Here is a 22,137-nt window from a genome sequence, read left to right as displayed (position 1 = left end):
AATATAAAAAATGCAAATAATTTTTCTGTGGTCCACCAAAATTTTCTCACGGACCACCAGTGGTCCATGGACCACCAGTTGGTGACTGCCGATGTAGACATTTGCCTAGAAGAATTTGTATGATGGCCAAGAATCAAATTGAATATGGAACATAATGACTCAACATTAAGAAAGGAGTTCACCACGGGTTCATATCGTTACATTATTTATTTCACTTATCAGAATATATCCTGAGAAATTTTGGAGCAGAAGAAATAGTAACTGGAATTAAAATTACTGAGAAAAACATCAAGAATCTCACATCAGCTCCATTTTGATGGCTGGAAGTGAGGGTGTTTTAAGGAAGTGTTGCTCAACCTTGGTCGCTTGAAGATGTATGGACTTCAACTCTCAGAATTGAAAGCTGGCTGGGGAATTCTGGGAGTTGAAGTCCACAGATCTTCAAACAGCTACTGTTGATAAACACAGATTTAATAATCTTTTATTGAAGGTAAAAGAAGGAAGTACAAAAGCCAATCTGCTGCTCAATATTTTTTAAAAAGGAAATTTATGTCAAAAGGTAAGGGCAGCCTAACAGAACTAGGCAGAGAAGAATTTGCAGTAATTACAGAGATGATCTTTTGAGGCTCAAAAAAAATCACAAGAATGGTTACTGGAGTGATGAAAGAAAATGATGACTATTAATTGCGAGAAAGGCTGTGACAAATCTAGGCAAAATATTAAAGTGCAGAGACATTACATTGACAGCAAAGATACATATTGCCAAGGGCATGGCAAAGTATGCATGTGAAAGCTGAACCACCAGAACGGCTAAAGAAAGTGAAACTGATGCCTTTGAATTGTAGTACTACAGAAAATTTTATCGGAAGGAGAACAAACAATTCAGAAGTAGATGAACTGCTACCAGACTGTTCAGTGGAAGCACTAATAATGAAGCTAAAGGTTAAACACCCAATATAAAGAGAAGAATTACTGGAGATAATACTAATACCTTATCAAACCTGTACACCTGACACTTGGAAAAAAATGAGGACAATTGAAAAAGAGATTGGCACTATCACCAGCTAGATAGCAAAAAGATGACTAGATAACTGTCACTGATGATAGGAGCAGGAGCTGACAAGCTTATAAGGAAGCAATTAATGACAGACAATCCTGGTGAAATAACGTCTAGTCAGCTACAAAGAGCTGGAAGCAACTAAATGACTAAACAATAAATTAATATGAAACCCAAATATATTTTCTCCATGCCATAATCTAGATTCCAAGTTGGTCAATAAGCGTTTTACTTTAACAACAACGACAACAACAACCAGAAAACAACCAAATTTAAGTTAACCGAATGAAGATATAGATAGGTATACCCCCCACCCTTTCTCTGTTTGAGTCGATGGGCTGAATATCCATATTGCTATAGTTTCTTGAGATGGGTATTCATGCTTCAGACTTCTAACCAGAGTGAAATCATGAATTTGAGAATATGTTTATCAAGAGAACTAACCATAAATCTAGAAGTCAGCTAGCAGCTGCTGGGTAGTTCTTGCTGGAAATTTATTTATTTTTATTTAACATAACATAACATCAGAGTTGGAAGGGACCTTGGAGGCCTTCTAGTCCAACCCCCTGCCCAGGCAGGAAACCCTACACCATCTCAGTCAGATGGTTATCCAACATTTTCTTAAAAATTTCCAGTGTTGGAGCATTCACAACTTCTGCAGGCAAGTCGTTCCACTGATTAATTGTTCTAACTGTCAGGAAATTTCTCCTTAGTTCTAAGTTGCTTCTTTCCTTGATCAGTTTCCACCCATTGCTTCTTGTTCTACCCTCAGGTGCTCTGGAGAACAGCCCAACTCCCACTTCTCTGTGGCAGCCCCTGAGATATTGGAACACTGCTATCATGTCTCCCCTAGTCCTTCTTTTTGTTAAACTAGACATACCCAGTTCCTGCAACCGTTCTTCATATGTTTTATCCTCCAGTCCCCTAATCATCTTTGTTGCTCTTCTCTGCACTCTTTCTAGAGTCTCAACATCTTTTTTACATCGTGGCGACCAAAACTGGATGCAATATTCCAAGTGTGGCCTTACCAAGGCATTATAAAGTGGTACTAGCACTTCACGTGATCTTATTTATTTATTTATTTTGTCACAACATCATATAAAAAGATTTTATAGTATATAAACATATATATGAGTAAATATTGGGAGGTATAAGCATCTATATATATATAGGAAGAAGAAAAGAAAAACAATAGGACAGGAACGGTAGGCACATTTGTGCGCTTATGCATGCCCCTTATGGTCCTCTTAGGAATGGGGTGAGGTCAATAGTAGAAAGTTTTTGGTTAAAGCTTTTAGGATTATGGGAAGAGACCACAGAGTCAGGTAAAGTATTCCAAGCACTGATGATTCTGTTACAGAAGTCATATTTTCTGCAATCTAGATTAAAGCGGTTAACATTAAGTTTAAATCTATTGGTTGCTCTTGTATTATTGCAATTAAAGCTGAAGTAGTCTTTAACAGGAAGGACATTACAATAGATGATTCTATGAGTTAAACTTAGGTCTTGTCGAAGGCGACGGAGTTCCAAGTTTTCTAAGCCTAGGATTTCAAGTCTGGTGGGATAAGGTATTTTGTTGTTTTCAGAGGAATGGAGAACTCTTCTTGTAAAATATTTCTGGACACGTTCAATTGTATTGATGTCAGAGATGTGGTGAGGGTTCCAAACAGGCGAGCTGTATTCTAGAATTGGTCTAGCAAATGTTTTATATGCTCTGGTTAGTAGTGTAGTGTTTTTGGAAAAGAAGCTACACAAGATTAGGTTTACAACTCTTAGAGCCTTTTTTGCTATGTAGTTGCAGTGGGCTTTGGCACTTAGATCATTTGACATGAAAACTCCAAGGTCTTTAACGGGATGGGGGTCATCTGTAAGGTAATGTCCATCAAGTATGTACTTAGTGTTTGGGTTCTTTTTTCCAATATGTAAGACTGAGCATTTGCTGGTTGAGATTTGGAGTTGCCAAGTTTTAGACCAAGTGGTTAGATGATCAAGGTCTTTTTGGATGATAGATGCATTGTCTGTGGTGTTAAATAGTTTGACATCGTCAGCAAAGAGAACACAATTACTTGTGATATGGTCACAAAGATCATTAATGTATAGTATGAAGAGTGTTGGTCCAAGGACGCTGCCTTGAGGAATGCCACTCTTGACAGGAACAGGATTTGATAGAGCATTGCCAATTTTGACCACTTGTTGTCTGTTAGACAGAAAAGCAGATATCCATTTGTGAAGGGATCCTGAAATGCCATAGGATTTTAGTTTTAGGAGAAGTTTATCATGTACTACTGAGTTCTTTGCAGAAGTCTATGTAGATTGCATCTATTGATTTGCCTTGATCAAGATTTGTAGTCCATATGTTTTTACAGTGAAGAAGTTGTAAGTTGCATGATAATTTTTTCCTGAAACCAAATTGTTTATTGGAGTGTAGGTTGTTAGTTTCTAAGTGTGAGGTAATGGATTGGTTGATGATTGATTCCATGACTTTGCAGGTGACGCAGCACAAAGAGATAGGTCTGTAATTTTCAACTAAGCTGGGGTCTCCTTTCTTGAAGATAGGGATGACTGTGGCTAGTGACCAAAGTTTGGGAAGGGAACTGGTAGTGAAAGCTTTGTCAAAGATTATGCTTAGGGGTTCTGCTATATTAGTGGAAAGTTTTTTTAAGAAGTATGCGCATAGTCCATCAGGTCCAATAGATAGCGATGGTTTCAAGTTATGAAGAGCTTTTTCAACGCTATCTTCTGTGAAATCTATATGGGTTAAGTCATCATATTCAATGCTGGTGCGTTTGTGGAATGTTGGATATGTGTTATTGCTGTTAACAAAAACTGAGCCAAAGAAAATGTTGAAGAGGTTAGCTTTAACTGTTTCGTCATTGTATTCTTTGTTGTTAGAATCTTTTAGTGCTGGGATGGATCTTGAGTTTTTAAGTTTATTGTTAACAAAATTATAAAAGGCACGAATAGTGGAAGGTTAAATATATTTGGAGATACAAGTAGTACCTCGGTACTACTTTTATTTCCAAATATAGTGAATGAAACCCTTTTAATTGTTAATTGGTTCCAGAAGGCGTGATGAGTACCAAACAAATTTTCCCCATAAGGAATAATATAGTGAGTCTCAAGGCAGCCAACACCGACAAATGTGTGTTGAATATCCAACAAACAATGAGTACCAGGGCAAAATTTTTGTATCAAAATGTGTTGAGTTCGCATTCAATGACTTTCAATGACTTTCAAAATAGTTGCATACCAAGGTACCACTGTAGATATGTGAACATAAAGACATAGCATTTTTGTATTATAATTCTGGAAACACTATACTAGGCTGATTTCAGTAGAACATTTTTCTATTTGGGAGTTTTGTTAAATTGACATTGGTCAGTCAACCAGTTCCAGAACTGATATTCCCCCCCACACACATCTTGCGCAATATACATTAGCAATCAGCAAAGATATGACAGTATGGAATTTGTTCACATTTTTATTGGTAAGTTAGTGTGTCAAATTAGGTTATTATTTCTCATTTCTTCATAGTCTCAACCCACAGCATGGGAATCTAATCATTTGTGGTTCAGAAGTAAATAGCAATAACTGTTACTTGAAGCCCCAAATGTATTTGAAACAATAATTGTTTCTGGAATAAGTTGACCAGGACATTATTTATTAAAGTGGCTAAGAGATTCATCATATTTATATCACCCTAATTGAGAATACAGCACAGTTGCATTGAAAAGTAGTGTTTCAATAAAAGCTTGATGAGATGGTTATGGATAGCAAGGAGGTAAGAGAAATTTAATACTTCTCTCAGAATACAGGTAGTCGTAAACCACACGTTTAGTGACTGTTTGAAATTACAATGGCCAAAAATAACTTACAATAGTTTCCTCCACTTACGACCATTGCAGCATCCCCATGGTTACATGATCAAAACTGAAATGCTTGGCAACTGGCATGTATTTATGACAGTTGCACTGTCCTGGGTCATGTGATCACCATTAGTAACCTTCCCAGCTGGCTTCTAGCAAGCAAAGTTGACTGGGGGAAGCCAGTTTCGCTTAATGACCAAATAATTCACTTAACAACTGCAGTGATTCATTTAACAACTGTGGCAAGAAAGGTTGTAAAATGGGGAAAACTCACTGAACAATTGTTTTTTTTGGCAATGGAAATTTTGGACCAGTTATGATTGTGATTTGAAGACTGCCTATATCTGTTTTAAGCCATCAAAGGGAACAGTTATTCTTTAATGTTGCAGAGGTGGTTTATAGAAGGTGGAGTTTTTTTTAAAAAAAATTAATAACTAGGAGTTTTTTGCTAATAAGAACTTTACTAATTATCTATTAAGGTATTGATCTCCTTTAGGTAATTTCCCAGGCAATGGGCTGACTCTGTATAAGGCAGCATTTAAGACTTGTTTCAGTTCCATACTTATGCTTCTACTCTAAAGGTTCTGTGCTTTATTCACTTCTATGGAATATACTTCCCAAAGAGAGTACAATTGTCTCCCATTCTGCTAGCATTCAGTAAAATTAAAATTGCATTTATTTGAATAAATACTGGTTTTAATTTTACTTCTAATTTTCTTAGCGCTGTTTCTATTATTATTATTTTGCAATTTTTACTATTAACTGCTGTAAGCCTCCCTGAATGTCATACAGACAGAAAAGAGAGAGACAATTTAAATAAATAAAGTATATAATAGGGAATTGTCACCCGTCATTTACCAGTCCCTGTTTTATTAAGAACCATTTTGCTTCCACCGACAAACAGTTACCCCCACTCAGTTTTCTCTCTGGAGTGATGCTGATGAAAAAGCTTATTTCTCTGCCTCAATGGCACTTAATCAATGTCAGCCGAGTGAATTCTTTTACTGATGGGGATCTGTAAGGTGGAATCATTTCAGTTCACTGTAACAAATTATAATTATTGGTCTTATTGCCTATAGAAAAGAATCACCTTCATTTGCTCTGATGCCAATGTTTTGTTTTGTTTTGATTTGAATAGAATCCAAGGTGGCAATTTACTGCCTGATCCTGTTCTTATGGGTACCTTTCAGCTATAGCAGAATCTGCAAGTTTCTAAGCAAACCTAGCTACACCTGCTCCTGTGATATTTGCCCATCTTGGCTATTGAAACTGGCTACAGCTGGGATTACAATACAAGTGTCAATTGTGCTTTGTGTTGTTTGGAATAGCAGCTTTTGACATCATCAAACATTATGTCCTTTCATATCATCTCACTGAATAGTGGTGTCTTCAATCATACTTGGAAGACAATATTAGGATAGGGCTAAGCAATTTAGGAGCTGTAGATGAAATGGCTTTCTGAGTGACTATACCAGGAGATGGATGAATGTAAGAAGTCTGGTTGGAAAAACAAATGTGTCACTGTTTAACAATATCTACCTAGGTAAGTTGACAGAGATAGTCGTAGATTTATTTTATTTATTTATTTTATATTAGATAACAGATATAGATATAAACAGGGTTATTAATACATGAAATGGTTACGAATAAAAGGGGGACATTAGGACAGGGATGGTAGGCAGGTTGGTGCGCTTATGCATGCCCCTTACAGACCTGTAAGGGAATGGGGTGAGGTCAACAGTAGATAGTCTAAGGTTAAAGGTTTGGGGAATGTAGGAATGTAGTAACATGCTGAGACCAATCTCTCAAGGGTAGCTTGGGGCTCATAATTATTAGGACTTCCATAGGCTTGTGGCAATTGATACCTGCTTTCACTCACCAAGAAGGGCACCTAGTAGACCTGATCAAGGATGATTTTCTGAGGTTAGGGAGTAAGTGATAGTTCTGTCTTTCTTCTGTAGGAGAATGGAGACTTGGAGGCTTCTGGATTTCATGGATTTCATGGAATTCTGAATATCTGAAATCTGAAAATTAACTTTTATAGGCAAGCCTTTCTTTTTAATTTGTCATTGTGGTTTAAGTTGGATGTATTGGATTCATACTGCTATGTAATGTGAAGGGGTTATTGCTACTCTAGCATGCTAAAGATATAAATTTACAGTATGCTGGCATTTATAATAATAAATAAATGAACAGTGATGAAATGCATCACTGCATCATGGTGACCCACACTGCAGAACAGTCTCAATGGTAGTATGACCAAGCACACTATTTCTAGTTCTGGATTAATCTTTCCTAATTTAGTGCCCTCTGCATGCTGTATATTGATGCCGTTCTACAACTTCCATCGCCCACGCACAGCTAATACCCATAGGAGAGAGAAACAAAATCCATAATGATTTTGATAAGAATGACATTTAACAGATATGGCTATTAGTTTGGTAATGGGTTGTGAAAAAGATGAGGGGATGATTACAAACTCAATATGAGTCAGCAGTATAGCATAGTTCAAAGGAAGACAAATGCAATCAACACAAATAGGATTTCCAAATCACAGGAAGTCACTGTTGCATTTTATTCTGCTTTGGTTACCCCACACTGAGCACTGCATCCCTTTTCTGGAATCTTATTAAGGAGTCAAAGAAACTGAAACAACTTCAGAGAAGGGTCTACCAGAAGATTGGAAACTAAGCCAGTTCTTGAGCAGGATAAAGATTTCTACAGCTTTAAAATTCCATCCTACTGCCTGAAAGAGCTTTTCTATAGTTCCCTCATATTTCCCACTTACCCTATGGAATTCTGCTGTACAGTACATGGAACAGCATTACATTAGCAGGGTTTAATGCATAACCCGCAATACTGACATGGTAATCATATACTACAGTAGTAACATTCCTTACGCAGAAGGTTTTTGTATCTGCTCCAATTCCCCGAATGAATCAAAAGACCTTCTCTATTGTTACCGGAGTGAAGAGTTTATAATCCCACTTCTTACCCGTTACGCAGGCTGATCTGAAATTGAAGTTATCTTTTTTACTGGAAAACTTCTCCACTGAATTTTTCCAGGAATGTAATGAAGTTTTGCTTGCTTGCAATTGCCAGTAGAAAATCTTGGTTTGACTCTTACATTGATTAAGGTTTGGACCTATATACTTATTTCTCTTCTCTATATCCATACCCATCACTTTTATTTGTATTTTTATTGTATTTTACTTTTTTTTGTACTGTTTTTAAATAGAGACTGTCGTAGTATCATTAATCTTCTGCAACCTGTTTTGTCTTCTAATAATTTTAGGGCTTCTGGCTGTACATTAATAATGAAAAGTTAAGAGAAACCCAACCTTGTTGACCCATGACTGTTGTGCAAGATTTGTCACTAACCATATTGTGTGGTGTCTTCCTTCCCCTGTCCTTACCACTTTCTATACAGGGGCAATATAGAGCATCCTGTTCATATTGCATTACAATCTGGGTTGGAAGCATTACTTCTTCGGACAGGAAGGCGGTGCAGAGACTGGTGAGGATGGCAGACTATTGGCAGTTCACTTCCTTCTATCCAGGACATACCATACTGAAGTATTGTCTGGGATGCTACATATCCTCTTCATGACCTGTTTTCCTTGTTACCTTCTGGGAGGCAGTTTTGTGGTATCTGAAGCAAAACATCCAAATTTAGTCAGTTTTGTTTCATAAAGTATCAACTTTGTGAACTCTCAAGCTTCCTCTTTCCGATATGTATGAGAGCAGGCAACAGAATTTCATTTTTAATGTGGGCCGATGTATTCACAGTAAAAACTGACAAAGGTTATCTACTGTATCTACCATATCTACCTCTCTTCTCTTCTCTTCTCTTCTCTTCTCTTCTCTTCTCTTCTCTTCTATTCTATCTGCCTGCCTACCTACCTACCTATCTATCTTAAGGTATTGGTAAGAACTATATATATATATATTTAACCTTGAATAGAATAGACTAATTGGAGACAATGGAAAAAAGTAGCTCTCTTCAAATATCTGAAAGAATGCTACATCAAAGGAAGCGAAACTTCTGTTCTCAATTGTTCAAGATTTCATTGTATAGATAGACTAATGGATTTAAGCTACAGGATGGCATATACCTAACAATAAGTTTCACAATGGAAGCAGTTACCCAAGGGAGTAGTGGATTTTTTTTTTTAAATGAATGTGCTCAAGCAAAGATGAAATAGCCATCTATCTGGAATGCTCTCATTTGTATTCCTGCACTATTCCCAACTCTATAAATTTATTATTCAATCTTTCAGCAATCGTTACCCTTGCTAAAGAAATCTGAGAGATCAGCATGCTCCTCTTTCTTACTCCATGGAACAGGATGAAGTTGCATGAAAAGTACATTTAAATAATTACAGCTATTTTGATACAAGATTGGGGTGGAGATGTTGCATGTGGAAAGAATATGGTACAGACTTTGTATCTCTGTTCAGTTTTGGCTGATTAATTACTCTTGCACAAACAACCTTAGAAGAGTTTATAAGATTAAAAAATTCCTAAACCTTTTGTGCTATTTACAAAGCTGCAGTTGACTCTTAAAATTACTACAAGAAAAATACTGAATGTTCAAGTGAGACACAACACTTTTTTTATTTCAGGTCATTTTTTTTTTGGTCAGTCTAATTTACTGCTAGTAATTCTGCAAAGTCCCAGATTTCTTGAGTTATGAATTTCAGATTTCTTGAAAATATGAATATGACACATATTCATGTGTGGTTCACACATATCCAGGAATTTGAGTGAGAAGATTAGGCAAGCTATATTGGTTAAAGTTTGATATGAATTATGAAATTGCTGTTGTTTTAATCTTTTATGCCATCTGGAATAACTGCTGAGAGGGAGGAAGCCACATAAATCATTTAAATAAATAAACATGAATAATGTGAAGAGAACACAAGAATTCAGATCGCTTCTTCAAGGTATTTATGAATTAATAGTATTTTTTTCCAAACTAGCACCTTCTAAGATGCATTGGACTACAATTGATTTTATTGTCAGCGAACACAGTTCTGTTGAAAAGGTCAGTGGACATTATAATACAGTAGTCCTCCATTTACAACAGTTCTTTTAGTGATTGTTCAAAACTACAATGGCACTGAAGAAAGTGACTTATGACCCTTTTTCAGTTACAATGTTTGCGGCATCCCCCACGGTCATGTGATCAAAATTCAGATGACTGGCCACTGGTTCATATTTATGACCATTGTGTATCCCAATGGTCATGTGATCACCTTTTGCGACCTTCTGACAAGCAAAATCAACGGGGAAGCCAGATTCACTTAACAACCATGTTGCTAACTTAACAACTGAAGTGATTCACTTAACAACTGTGTCAAGAAAGGTCATAAAATGGGGCAAAACGCACTTAACAAATGTCTCACTTAGCAACAGAAATTGGAAAATGCACTTAACAAATGTCTCACTTAGCAACAGAAATTTTGGGCTCAATTGTGTTTGTAAGTTGAGGACTACCTATACAATATATCTGGAAGATGCCATTTGGGGGAAAGCCGATAATGTAACTCGGATCCTGTTGGTTCCTGTGGAACTGCAAACTCTTAGTTGAATATCTTTCTCCACTGCCAGATATACCAGATATGTAGGACCTTAGGTGCTATTATCCCTGGCCAAGTTTGATTGAGAATTGAAAGAACTGAAGTCCTGCCAATCACCAGGTTGGGGGATATTGGTTTGATTTGCACCTTCGTCTTCATACTAGTGATTCCCAAATAATTCCCAATCTCTTTCTGTGGCGGAGGGAGACTCTAATTACTGGGAGAGGTTTTGTTTTAGCGCATCCTCAGTCTCCAGCTCCTGAACCTTCAAAGTTTGCTTGTACTACAGGCTGAAATAAGGGGGGGGGGCAGTGGTGGGTTTCAATTTTTTTACTACCAGTTCTGTGGGTGTGGCTTGCTGGGCGTTGCATGGCTTGGTGGGCGTGGCAGGGGAAGGATACTGTAAAATCTCCATTCCCTCCCCACTCCAGGGGAAGGTTACTGCAAAATCCCCATTTCCTCCCAATCAGATGGGACTCGGGAGGCAGAGAATAGATGGGGGCAGGGCCAGTCAGAGGTGGTATTTACCGGTTCTCCGAGCTACTCAAAATTTCCGCTACCGGTTCTCCAGAACTGTTCAGACAGAACCTGCTGAAACCCACCTCTGGGGAGGGGGGCTGGGGATCAGTCTGGGCACCCCCAAAGGCGGGAGGTGATTCCCTTCGACTTGCCACTGACAAGCGGTGCATTCCAAAGAGAGACCGTTCCTCCGTTTATTCTGAGCCGGTTGATGAAGGTCTGGCATTCTCTGCTAAATTTTCCAGACAGATGTTGCCAGCAGCACCTAGACTCGCTCGATCGCACTGAAGGGCAGGTGCTCCAACCTGCCACCGTCGTTCCTCCCTGCCCTCAAGCGCCATAAGTACAATTACAAGAGAGGCAAAGACCTGGAGGGAGATTGCGGCTCCGCACCTGCAGAGAAGCGCTCTCTCTCTCTCTCTCCACCCCCACTCCGCCCTCCCGCAAATCCCAGGATTTCAGGTTGGCGGCAACGTAACATCTCCAACCGGTAAAGCCAAACCAAGAACCAGGGAACTGACAGCCACTTAACCGCAATCACCGCCACCGCTCTTTTTCCGTCCCACTCTTCAATGTTGTTTCGAATGGATCTTCTCTCTCTCTCTCTCTCTCTCTCCCACCTCTTGCTGCGTAAAATATATAGAGAGATATATTCGAAGCTTGGAATTTTTCAAAACAAACAAAAATCACCACCGCTCCTTCTCGGAGCATCTTGGGTCTGTTCTGGATTTACTACAATACAAGATCTAGCAGGTTTTCGATTTCCTCCGCTCGCCGGCCCGCCCCCAGTGGTTGAGCAATACCAAAATAATAATAATAATAATAAAAAAATTGCCAGTCCGGGATGGCGAGATCAAAACCCCTTTGCTGTTCCCGAAAGCAACGAATTTAGGAGAGCCTGTTGGAGAAAATACAGATTTTTTTTAAACGGGGGGGGGGGAGAAAGTGACACTTCTCCGCCGTCGCAGCTGCTAGGGGAGGGGAGGGGGGGCAAGTCCCAGAAGGTAGCAACGAAAGCGTTCCCATTGGTTCCCTTTTGAAGTGTTTTGCATAACCACGCCTCCGTCTCTCTCCCCTCCCCATCCCCTCCCCTGCCTCCTTTGGCTGGCTTGAGCTCAAGGGGTAGTGCGGTGCCGGAGTCGGGCAAGAGCGGAGGGCGGCTGTTGCTTTTTCCCAACTGGGAAGCCACCGGAGGGGCGTTTCGTGGCGCTTTCTTCTTCGCCGCGCGTCCTTTCTGCCAATGCGGATCACGTTCGCGGGGAGCGGGTACGGCGTTCGCCCGGCAGACCGGCTCGAAAGTCAAGCCAGACGTGGGAACTGCGAAGTTGGAGCCGAGGCTTTCGGGGCACCGCCGCCGCCTTTCTCTTTTTTAAAGTTTCCTGCTGGTGCAGCATGAAGTGCAGCGATGGCAAGGAGAGGTAAGACGGTAGTGAGGACGCTGGAAGATCTGACGCTGGACTCGGGCTATGGTGGTGCCGCAGACTCCGTCAGGTCCTCCAACTTATCCCTCTGCTGCTCCGATTCCCCTCACTCGGCTTACCCCTATGGAGGAAACAGCTGGCAGCAGCAGCAGCGTCTAACTGACTCCATGCACAGTCGGCACAACAGCTTCGACACCGTCAACACTGTCCTGGTGGAAGACTCCGAAGTGCTGGACTGCGCCGGCCAGCACTGCTCCAGGCTCTTGCCTGACCTTGAGGAGGTTCCCTGGAGCCTCGACGAGGTGGAAGCGGTCCTCCTCCCGCAGCGCAAAGAGGCCCGAGGGCTCGGGGTGGCCCCGGCCGCCAGCTCCAGCAGCGCCGCCAGCTCCACCACCGTCAGCAGCAGCAGCGGAGGCGGCGGAGGCGGCGATGGCGGCGGCCCCCTTTGCAAAGACGCCTTGGCCAGACTTTCCACCTTGGTCAGCCGGGCTCTGATCCGGCTGGCCAGAGAGGCTCAGCGGCTGAGCCTGCGCTTCGCCAAATGCACCAAGTACGAGATCCAGAGCGCCATGGAGATCGTCCTGGGTTGGAGCCTGGCTTCCGGCTGCACGGCGGCCGCCCTCGGCGCCTTATCCCTCTACAACATGAGCAGCAGCGGCGGCGACCGCTTCAGCCGGGGCAAGTCGACCCGCTGCGGCCTCACCTTCTCGGTGGGCAAGTTCTACCGCTGGATGGTGGACAGCCGGGTGGCCGTGCGCATCCACGAGCACGCCGCCATCTACTTGACCGCCTGCATGGAGAACCTCTTCCGAGAGGTTTACGGCCGGGTCCTGCAGTTCGCCGCCTCGGCGCCGCACCAGCAGCCCCACCAAAACAACCCGCCGCCTCAGCCGCAACAGTCTCAGCTGCACCACAGGGGCCCGTGCTCCAGCGCCGGCTCTGGCGGGACCTGTGCCGCCTCCGCCGCCAGTCTGCCCCCTGCCGCCGCCAACAAGGAGCGAGAGACGAACAGCGGCGGCGGCGGCGGCGGCAGCCTGACTGCTAACGAAGCGCCAAAGTTTACGCTCGAGTCTCTGGAGCAGACGGTCAACAACGACTCGGAGCTGTGGGGGCTGCTGCAGCCCTACCAGCACCTGATCTGCGGGAAGAACGCCAGCGGTGAGTCAGGGGCCCTGCCCACCTGTTGTGGCGGGATTGGGGGTGTGGGGGGGAAGAAGAAGTCTGCAAGCTTTGCGAGCCGGACCGCCCCACGGAGATGAGGGTACTCCCTGCACCACCACCACCACCACCCCCGAACGACGAGAGTGGGAAAGGATGCCCGGCCTCTGCAAAGGAAGGGGGCATCTGTTTTATTGCTAAGTTTAGGTGGATCTGGATGGAAAATGTTAGGAAGGCAAGATAATCAGAATACCTTGTCCCTGTTGATTCAGCTGACTGCTCTATGCAGGCTTACTGTGGAGTAATTACTATTAGTATCCACAGGGATAAACTTTGGATCCTGTGGCAGTGAAATCAGCTGTGCATGTTGATAATTTCCCAGAGTAATTGATTAGCCCAAGACCTAATTAGTGTTGTTCTGATGTGTTAGACTCAGCTAGCATGATCCTCAGCTAGCATGGCAAGGGAAGATGGCAGTAGTAGCTTGTTAGATGTGTTGGCCATCAGAAGTACCTTGGGTTTGATGTATTCAATGAGATGGACACCTGTCTGTGGAAACTTTTAACTAAGACTGTTGATGTGGGACATTTATATTAACTCTGCTTGGGTTTTGTTACCAGTGGACTCAAGGTTGACTTTCAAATCAATCTGACTGCTTTGATGTCATTCATTGGGTTGAAGTTCTGTGTGGAGTTGTTGTGATATTACTTCTCATTGTTGCTTCCAATGGCCTCATATCTTTATTGATACAACAAACTGACCATCATTAATTTATTCTAACATTTAAAGTGAATTGTATTCCAAAGGTTGCCACTTATTTTCCTGTGTACCTTAATTCCTGGGCCTCACTTGCTGGATTTCTACTCCTGATTCTGTCAAGTTACACAATGGTAGCCTGTCCCCTATGTAGTGTTTGAGAAGGCTGCAGCTTTTGTCTGATGTTCCTAGAAGTGTTGGTGACAGCTGTACTTTGTATCCATTTTTAGCAGAGAGCTGTATGATGTGGCTAACTTGGAGAAGTCTGTCCATTCTTCAGAAATGTTACTATCCTAAGCCACATGATCCTAGGGGAGGCTAAATTCTGCTTCCTCCCATGGTTTGGATTCGGGTGTGGTTGAAGAGTATATGCTGTATTTACAGATCTGTCACTTAAGCCTGACAAAAAGGATGAAGGGTACATCTGTTGCCTTTGTGCCTCCCCATGCTAAATGTGACTGCATTGCTTTGCGGCCAAAAATTTACGGTACATCTTGCAGTATCATGTAGGTAGTAAGAGCTGCACATCTATTAGCCCTGTAAGATGATTTTGTTTCCTGAGTGTCAACTAGATACTGACTGTATTTGCACTCTATATGTAAGCCATTATTAACTGAATTTGTTGGTTGGATTGGTATTATGAATTAAACAAGACATGCATGGCATCTAGATTGACCACATTTTAATCCACATTGAGAAACTCTGTAAATAGAATAAAAATTCAATTCTATTCTGTTCTTTTGAAGTACTGAAAACAATTATATTCAATTGTATCTGAGCTTCTTTGCAGAGATTTTGATCAGGAAGAAAATGGGTATTTGTCTTGAAGCATGTGCAAGCTATTTCTGAGCATCTCTGCAACTGACTTCTGCAAACTTATCCATCTCTGAAGACAGCACTTATTTCATCTATTAACTCCTTCTTCCTATATTCCTTGCATCATTTTACTTACATTGGTAAAACATCCTCAAATCTGTGCATCAGGAGGAATCAACCTTCTGTCCACACAATATGTAGTCATTAGTATGTCATAGAAACAACAGTTGTGGGTATACGAGCAGAGTAGCTCATGAAATTTGCATGTCTTCCAGATGTGCCATGGCTAAACAGGAGTGCATCGAATTTTGAATAGTATAAAAGAGTAGGACTGTTTAGGACTGTAAGATCTAACCTTTTACATAAGTGGTTTCAAAAACAATGTTAACTCACAGATGCCTCCTTATTGCAAGTTAATTCATTGTTTTTTAAGTATATTTGTGATCCTTCTAAGTGACTGAAGAATTATGGGATTTGAAGTCTACACATTCTATTCGCTAGTTTTGTTTTGAACTTGTTTGCTTCAATTAGAAGTGATGTTTAGATACTAAACATTAGGTGGTTAACCAGCAGTTGTGTATTTGACAGGTTTCCTACTACTTTTCCTGAATAGATTCCTGGAAGTCTGCCCCAGAGTGCTGTTTTGACATTTTTGGATTGATTTTTTTGGTCCTCCTATAATGGTAGCCATATTCCTACACTAACCTGTTGAAAGGTAACACTCCTAGGCTTGCCTTATCTTACAAATGTGCAGCTCTTGTTATTATGGTGAGAGATGAAGAGCAAATACTATATTTCAGGCAAAATGCTTTTCCTTACACAGAATACACATGATACGAAATTACAAGAGTAATAATATTAGCTAATCTCTTTTTTAAAAAGGGACTGTTTTCTTCTCATCTTCCTTTTTTTGGGGGGGTGGGGGTCGTAGTTTTTACTATGTAGGATTCTGACTTGCTTCAGGTTTGTGCTTAAGGCTCTTTGTACCTTTGATAGTTTGGACTTCCAAGATTTCTAAGTCTTTCTTCTTTTGAGACTCCTAAAATTAAATAAGGAATCATGCATTTAAAAGTTATTCTTTGCATGGTGATCTTTGAATTCCAAATCTTTGGTTTTCTTGGTTTGTCTTTACCCAATTTCAGAAGAACGTGACAAAACAGCATGATTGATATCCTTCCTTCTCATGACTTGTTCCTTCTTCCAGTCTGTCATCTTTCTTTCCCATGGAGTTCTAGATAATCACGTGCAAAGTGTTTGTATTATTAATACCTGAGGTATTAATAATACAAATCAACGGGGCTGAGAGTGAAGGGGGAAAAAAGGTAAATGTAGCATTATTTTATACAAATACTTTTTTCCCCATTCAAGTCAGTGTTTACTTTTGGCGACTGCGTTGACAAGTCCCTATAGTTTTCTTGGCATTTTTTTTTAAAGAAATGGCTTGCCATCATCTTTTTCTTGAGACTGAGAGTGAGTGACTGGCTCAAAGTTACCCACCTGGCTTCATGCCTCAGGTGGTACTAGAACTCAGTCTCCTGGTTTCTAGTCTGGTGCCCTGCCCACTACACTGAATTGGCTTTTCATGCATATATTAAAATATGCATTTAAAAGACTTGAAGGAGCGGATTGGGGAAGGAGATTTTTAAAATATATTTCTGACTTTTTCTTTTGGTATGTGTACCTGAGAATAAAGACACCAAGAACTGATAATGGCAAGAAGGGATTTTAAGGCCCTGAAAATGGATTAAGGGACATATTCCGCCTAACCCAGAGATCTTTAAACTTGGCCGCTTTAAGACTTGTGGACTCCCAGAATTCTAGGAGTTGAAGTCCACAAGTCTTAAAGCGGCCCAGTTCGAAGACCTTTGGCCTAACCCCTGCCCTGAACCTCCTAAGTTATTTTTTGGCGGAGTTGCTCTACTTTATCTTGCTCTCTCTTTTCAATTCTTTTTGTGTCAGCCTTGTGTATGTTTGAGCTGCTTATATTATAGACACACAGGCTTCAAAAGCGATCATTTTTCCACAGGAAATGGCAAAAATGTAACTGAAGCTCTGGGAGAGAGACAGAGAGAAGAAATAAAACTTTGTTATATATGCAGTGGTTTGGACAGCCAGAGCCTGCTTAATCAGACCTCTGAGATACAGTCTTTTGCTAGGGAAGCTGTGTTCATGTCTCTGCCTGTTTACAAAAGCTGGAGGCGGAAGGTGCATCCAAGTTCATCAGCTTTCCTTGGTTAGCTTCTTTTTTTTTCCCCTTTAAAGAAGCAAGGTATCCAAAACATGACAGTATCTTCCCATCCCCACTGTCAAGTCTGGAAATCTTCACTCTGCAATGCCTAAGATTGTTGAGATGCATGCACAGCATAGATAAAAATGGAGCAAGGCGGCACTATCTTGTTAATGTTCAAGGACATTCAACTCGATGTTATGTGTGTCCAGGGTGGATCAAAATTGATGATTTTTTAAAAATAAATAAATAAATAAATTGGATTGTTTTGATTTAAATTGGATTTTTTAAATTTAAATTGGATTTTTTAAATTTAAATTGGATTTTTTATTTTTATCAAATTTATTTTAGTAAAATGCTTTTGTATTAAAAATCTATCTAAAGATGGTTTTCTATTTAAGATACAATAATAATTTACTTTATTCAGCATGAAGTGGACCTTAATTATATGTAGCATAAGGCTGTATATTCTGCAATGTTGGGACTGTCGGTGAGTCAACAGCAGGTCAGAGGAGGAGCTGCTGTGGGACAGAGATGACAGTTGCTCTTTAAAAATTATGATTTAAATCGTGTTGATTAAAATCAAGCCTTTTTACTAGTGATTTGAATCATGATTTAAATTGTGATTTAAATCGACTTGATTTAAATGAAATCCACCCTGTGGGTGTCTCCTTCTCTGGGATATCCATGCTCTCTTACAACCACAGAGACAGGGGTGAAATTCAGCAGGTTCTAACAGGTTCTGGGGAACTGGTAGCGGAAATTTTGAGTAGTTCAGAGAACTGGCAAATACCACCTCTGGCTGGCCCCAGAGTGGGGTGAGAATGGGGATTATGCAGTATCCTTCCCCTGCCACGCCCATCAAGCCACGCCCATCAAGCCACGCCCACAGAACTGGTAGTAAAAAAAATTGAATTCCACTGCTGCACAGAGATAAAACCAGAATCAAAGCAAGCAGAACAGGAGAAAAGGTGGATTTTAAGGAGCCAAAGATATTGGCTAGAATCTTCTGGTGCTAGCCTAAACAGCATGCCATGTTACAATACTTTTCAAGAACAGAGAATTATTGTTTGAACCAGATTTATATTCAACACTTGGCTTTTGCATTTGATTTTTTTTGGTTCCTTTGTGTTCTGCAATATTTAGATATATTTCAGTGAGGGATTATATTTGGTAATTCAGGCTTGAAGAATCATGGAATCATTGGTCATGCTCATAGACAATCTCTGGTGAGGGCAGGATGGAGGTGGTGCATCCATCCTTGTTCTTCTTGACCTCTTTATGGCTTTCAATACCATCGACCATGGTATTCTTCTGGCCCAATTTAGGAAGTTCGGGATCAGTGGCACAGTTCTATACTGGTTCACTTCCTTCCTCCAAAGTTGGTTGCAATTGGTGTTATTAGGGAGCAATAGGTCCAGCTTGATGCTTTCTCTGTTCCTGTTTAATATCTACATGAAACAACAGATTTCAACTGAAGCCTGGTAAGGAGTGGCTGTGGATGGGAGCCCCCTTTGCATCTGGAAGTTATCATCTTTAGATTTGGCTGGGGTTGGACTACCCAGACAGACATAATCTCGGAGTCTTCCTTGAATTGTGACTTCTTCTTAAAGAGCAGGTGGAAGTCATGGCTTGGAAGGACTTTGGTCAACTTTGTATTGGGTTAAACTCATTCCTGGATAGGGAAGCTCTCCACTCATTCATGCCCTGGTCTGTTGCCATGCACTGCACATGGGGCTAGCCTTGAAAAATATCGGGAAGTTTCAACTGGTTCAAACTGTGGCTGTGTGGACAATCTTGGGCACCCAAAGAATACCTCAAAGAATGTCCTACATTGGATATTGGTTTGCTTCCAGGTTCAGTTAAAGATATTTGTAGGACCTTGAAAGCCCTACAGGGCATAGAGCCAAATTACTACAGAACTGTCTTAATCCTGTAACATCAGCCTGTCCCATCCAGTCAGGCAGGGAAGGTGTTTCGTTGAGCCTGTCAACCAAAGACTTCTCACTGAATTCAAGGTTTGCACCCTAATAAATTACCCTTAAAATGGGATTTTCCAATTTGCATTGGTTTTGCTTAACATGTATGAATTTGTCAGGGGCTTTCTTTTTGTGTAATTTTTGTATGGCTGTTATTCATTATAAGTATGCAAGTAGAGTAATTTGGAGAAACTTACCACTGGAAAGTACTTTAATATAGCAATCTATTAAACATTAGCTTACAGTATGACAAATTCCTGTTAAGATCAGTGGAACTTATTTCTGACTAAACAAATGTAAAATTGTTCTAGTTTCACTCATCTTGGACCACAAAAGTAACTGCTTAATTATGACAGAAGTCCCTAAAGAATGTTCTTACTCAGGTCCAGAATTAGATACACAAGGGTTTGTGCAGCACCTCTCTTTATGTTCTTTAGCTTTCTTCAGCCAACATGGTACAGTTCATTGGCCAGACAGACATGATTTTTGTATATGTTGGCAGAGTTTATTAATCCTTGGAATTTGTCTGATTTTAATTTTAAACAATTGATGTTAATGTGGTTGCTGCATGGTGAGCAGCATCGGAACTGTGCTGCTAATTAGCCAATGGTTAATTTGTATTTAGACATATGGCTACATGGCTATCTTCCTTCATTTGGTTGAAATATAGACTATTTGACTTTGGTGACATTTTTCGTTGTTTCCTAGAATCTCTGTCTCAGAAAACTGAGTGTACTACTAGATTCCAACAGATTTTGCAGGTGTTTTCTGGCTAAGACTTTCTTTTGATATTTCCTACATCAAAATGAGAGTTGAGTTGAGATTATTCTGTTGAGCTTACTCTGAACTAATATACATAGTATTTTGTAAGTAGGTGCAATATAGGAAAATAAAAACTGAATAGTGGTGATTACTGTTCTCTCTCAATCCAATAGTTGAAGATCTTGCAATTAGATTTTTCGCTCATGGGGAACGATTGACTTTTACCTGCTCTCTTCTTTGTTCATATTTTCCATTCTTTAATCTTCTGACATTAATAGAGTGATTATAATAGACAGTTTCATTCTGTTGCTTCTGGTGCCCCAAGGAATGGCTATCAAAGGGACAATTTTCTTGAGATGCAGTTGAACTTAAAAAACCTTTTTGGGATTGAGGCAATCTGTAGAGAAGTAAGAATGCACTTTCAGCGTTGTGAGAGAGCTGGTTTTTGCTTGTTTGTCTTGTGCATGGTCTAAATCAGTTATCACATCTATTCATTTATGAGATTTAATCCAAAGGCAAAGACAGTAGGTAAAATTCACATGAGTGAGTTATCTTGCACAATTCCTCACCGAAATGTGAGGGTTTACGTGCAAGAAGTACTTTTATTTTACTCTGCTTACGAGCCATGGTGGCGCAGTGGTTAGAGTGCAGTACTGCAGGCTACTTCTGCTGCCTGCCAGCTGCCTGCCATTTGACAATTCAGATCTCACCAGACTCAAGGTTGACTCAGTCTTCCATCCTTCCGAGGTGGGTAAAATGAGGACCAATATTGTTGGGGGCAAATATGCTGACTCTGTAAACCACTTAGAGAGGACTGTAAAGCACTGTAAAGTGGTATATAAGTCTAAGTGCTATTGCTTGATCAAGGATTACAGTAAAAGAGCTTGTGGTGGCCAGTTTGCATTCAAGATATGAGACAGTTGTTAATTGAGTTTTGCCCCATTTTTCCTGCCACAATTGTTAACTAAACCACATAAAACTGTGTTAAGCTAGTAACACAGTTGTTAAGTAAATCTGGCTTCTCTTTGCTTGTCAGAGGTTTGCAAATGGTGATCACATGACACCGGGACACTGCAACTCTCATAAATATGAGTCAGTTGCCAAGCATCTGAATTTTGATCATGTGACCATGGGGATGCTGCAGTGGTCATAAGTGTGAAAAATGGTCATGTCACTTTTTTCCAGCGCCATTGTAACTTCGAATAGTCACTAAGTGAATTGTAAGTTGAGGACTACATATTCTTTGTTTGGAATATAAGAGTAGCAGTCACAATAGCATTGATCAGTCCAAAAGCTGTAAAGTCCCTGACAGACCATCTATTGCTTGGTGAAAGTGGTCTGCTTCTACTGCATTTTTCAACTGTGAAAAATTATATGTTACATTAGGTTAGGAGGGAACGGGGTTCTTCCTGGTGCCATGAACACATTTCAAGGAGTTTAGGGCAGGTCATCTCAAAAGAAAACAAGACTGGTTTTCTGACATTTAGAAGTGATGGGACTTTTTCTTTTAAAAATAATTATGGTCAAAGAAGAAAAATATTTAAGTTGCTTTATTAGCTTTTTCCATGCAAACCATGGGATAGAAAATTAGAAAAATCTGTTTTAAATTTTAAAATGTCTGCTTCCACGTAACATAAACAAGAAGCAAGAATGCAATTGCTGTCATCATTGAATAAACTAAGGAAATGATGGATTAGGGAAAATATAATGAAGCAGTACTGCCTTCAATGCTATTCTCACCGGAATCATGGCTGACCTGAAAGAAGTTCAAACTATTAGTATACCCAATAATCTTAAATATTTGCCATCTGTTCAATTTTCTACAAAACCATTGCCAGAGAACACTGAGATGCTCCCTTATAGATGAATTCTCAGGATCCCTGATTTATTTGTGAAATATTTCGCTAAAATAGATTGTGCTTTAACCTGCCCTCTCACCTTCCCTGTTATATTTTTATGTAAATTATATTGCCGAAGACACACTGAAATAAATA

The 22,137-nt window shown here is 40.4% G+C and overlaps 1 protein-coding gene across 2 annotated transcripts in view; it reads left to right on the top strand.

Moving 5' to 3' along the window:
* The first annotated feature begins 11,967 nt into the window (after positions 1 to 11,967).
* ABTB3 (ankyrin repeat and BTB domain containing 3) overlaps positions 11,968 to 22,137 on the top strand; it is a 251,108-nt gene continuing 240,938 nt past the window's right edge. For both annotated transcript variants that reach the window (XM_058189707.1, XM_058189706.1), the window contains exon 1: positions 11,968 to 13,603. In XM_058189707.1, coding sequence (XP_058045690.1) covers positions 12,430 to 13,603 — 1,174 coding nt within the window. In that variant the 5' untranslated portion in view covers positions 11,968 to 12,429. The remainder of the gene's footprint in view (positions 13,604 to 22,137) is intronic.

The sequence above is a fragment of the Ahaetulla prasina genome, chromosome 7 (genome assembly GCF_028640845.1).
Source record: "Ahaetulla prasina isolate Xishuangbanna chromosome 7, ASM2864084v1, whole genome shotgun sequence".
NCBI lineage: Eukaryota > Metazoa > Chordata > Lepidosauria > Squamata > Colubridae > Ahaetulla > Ahaetulla prasina.
Note: the sequence above shows the minus strand (reverse complement) of the source record. Positions and strands in the feature narration are given on the sequence as shown.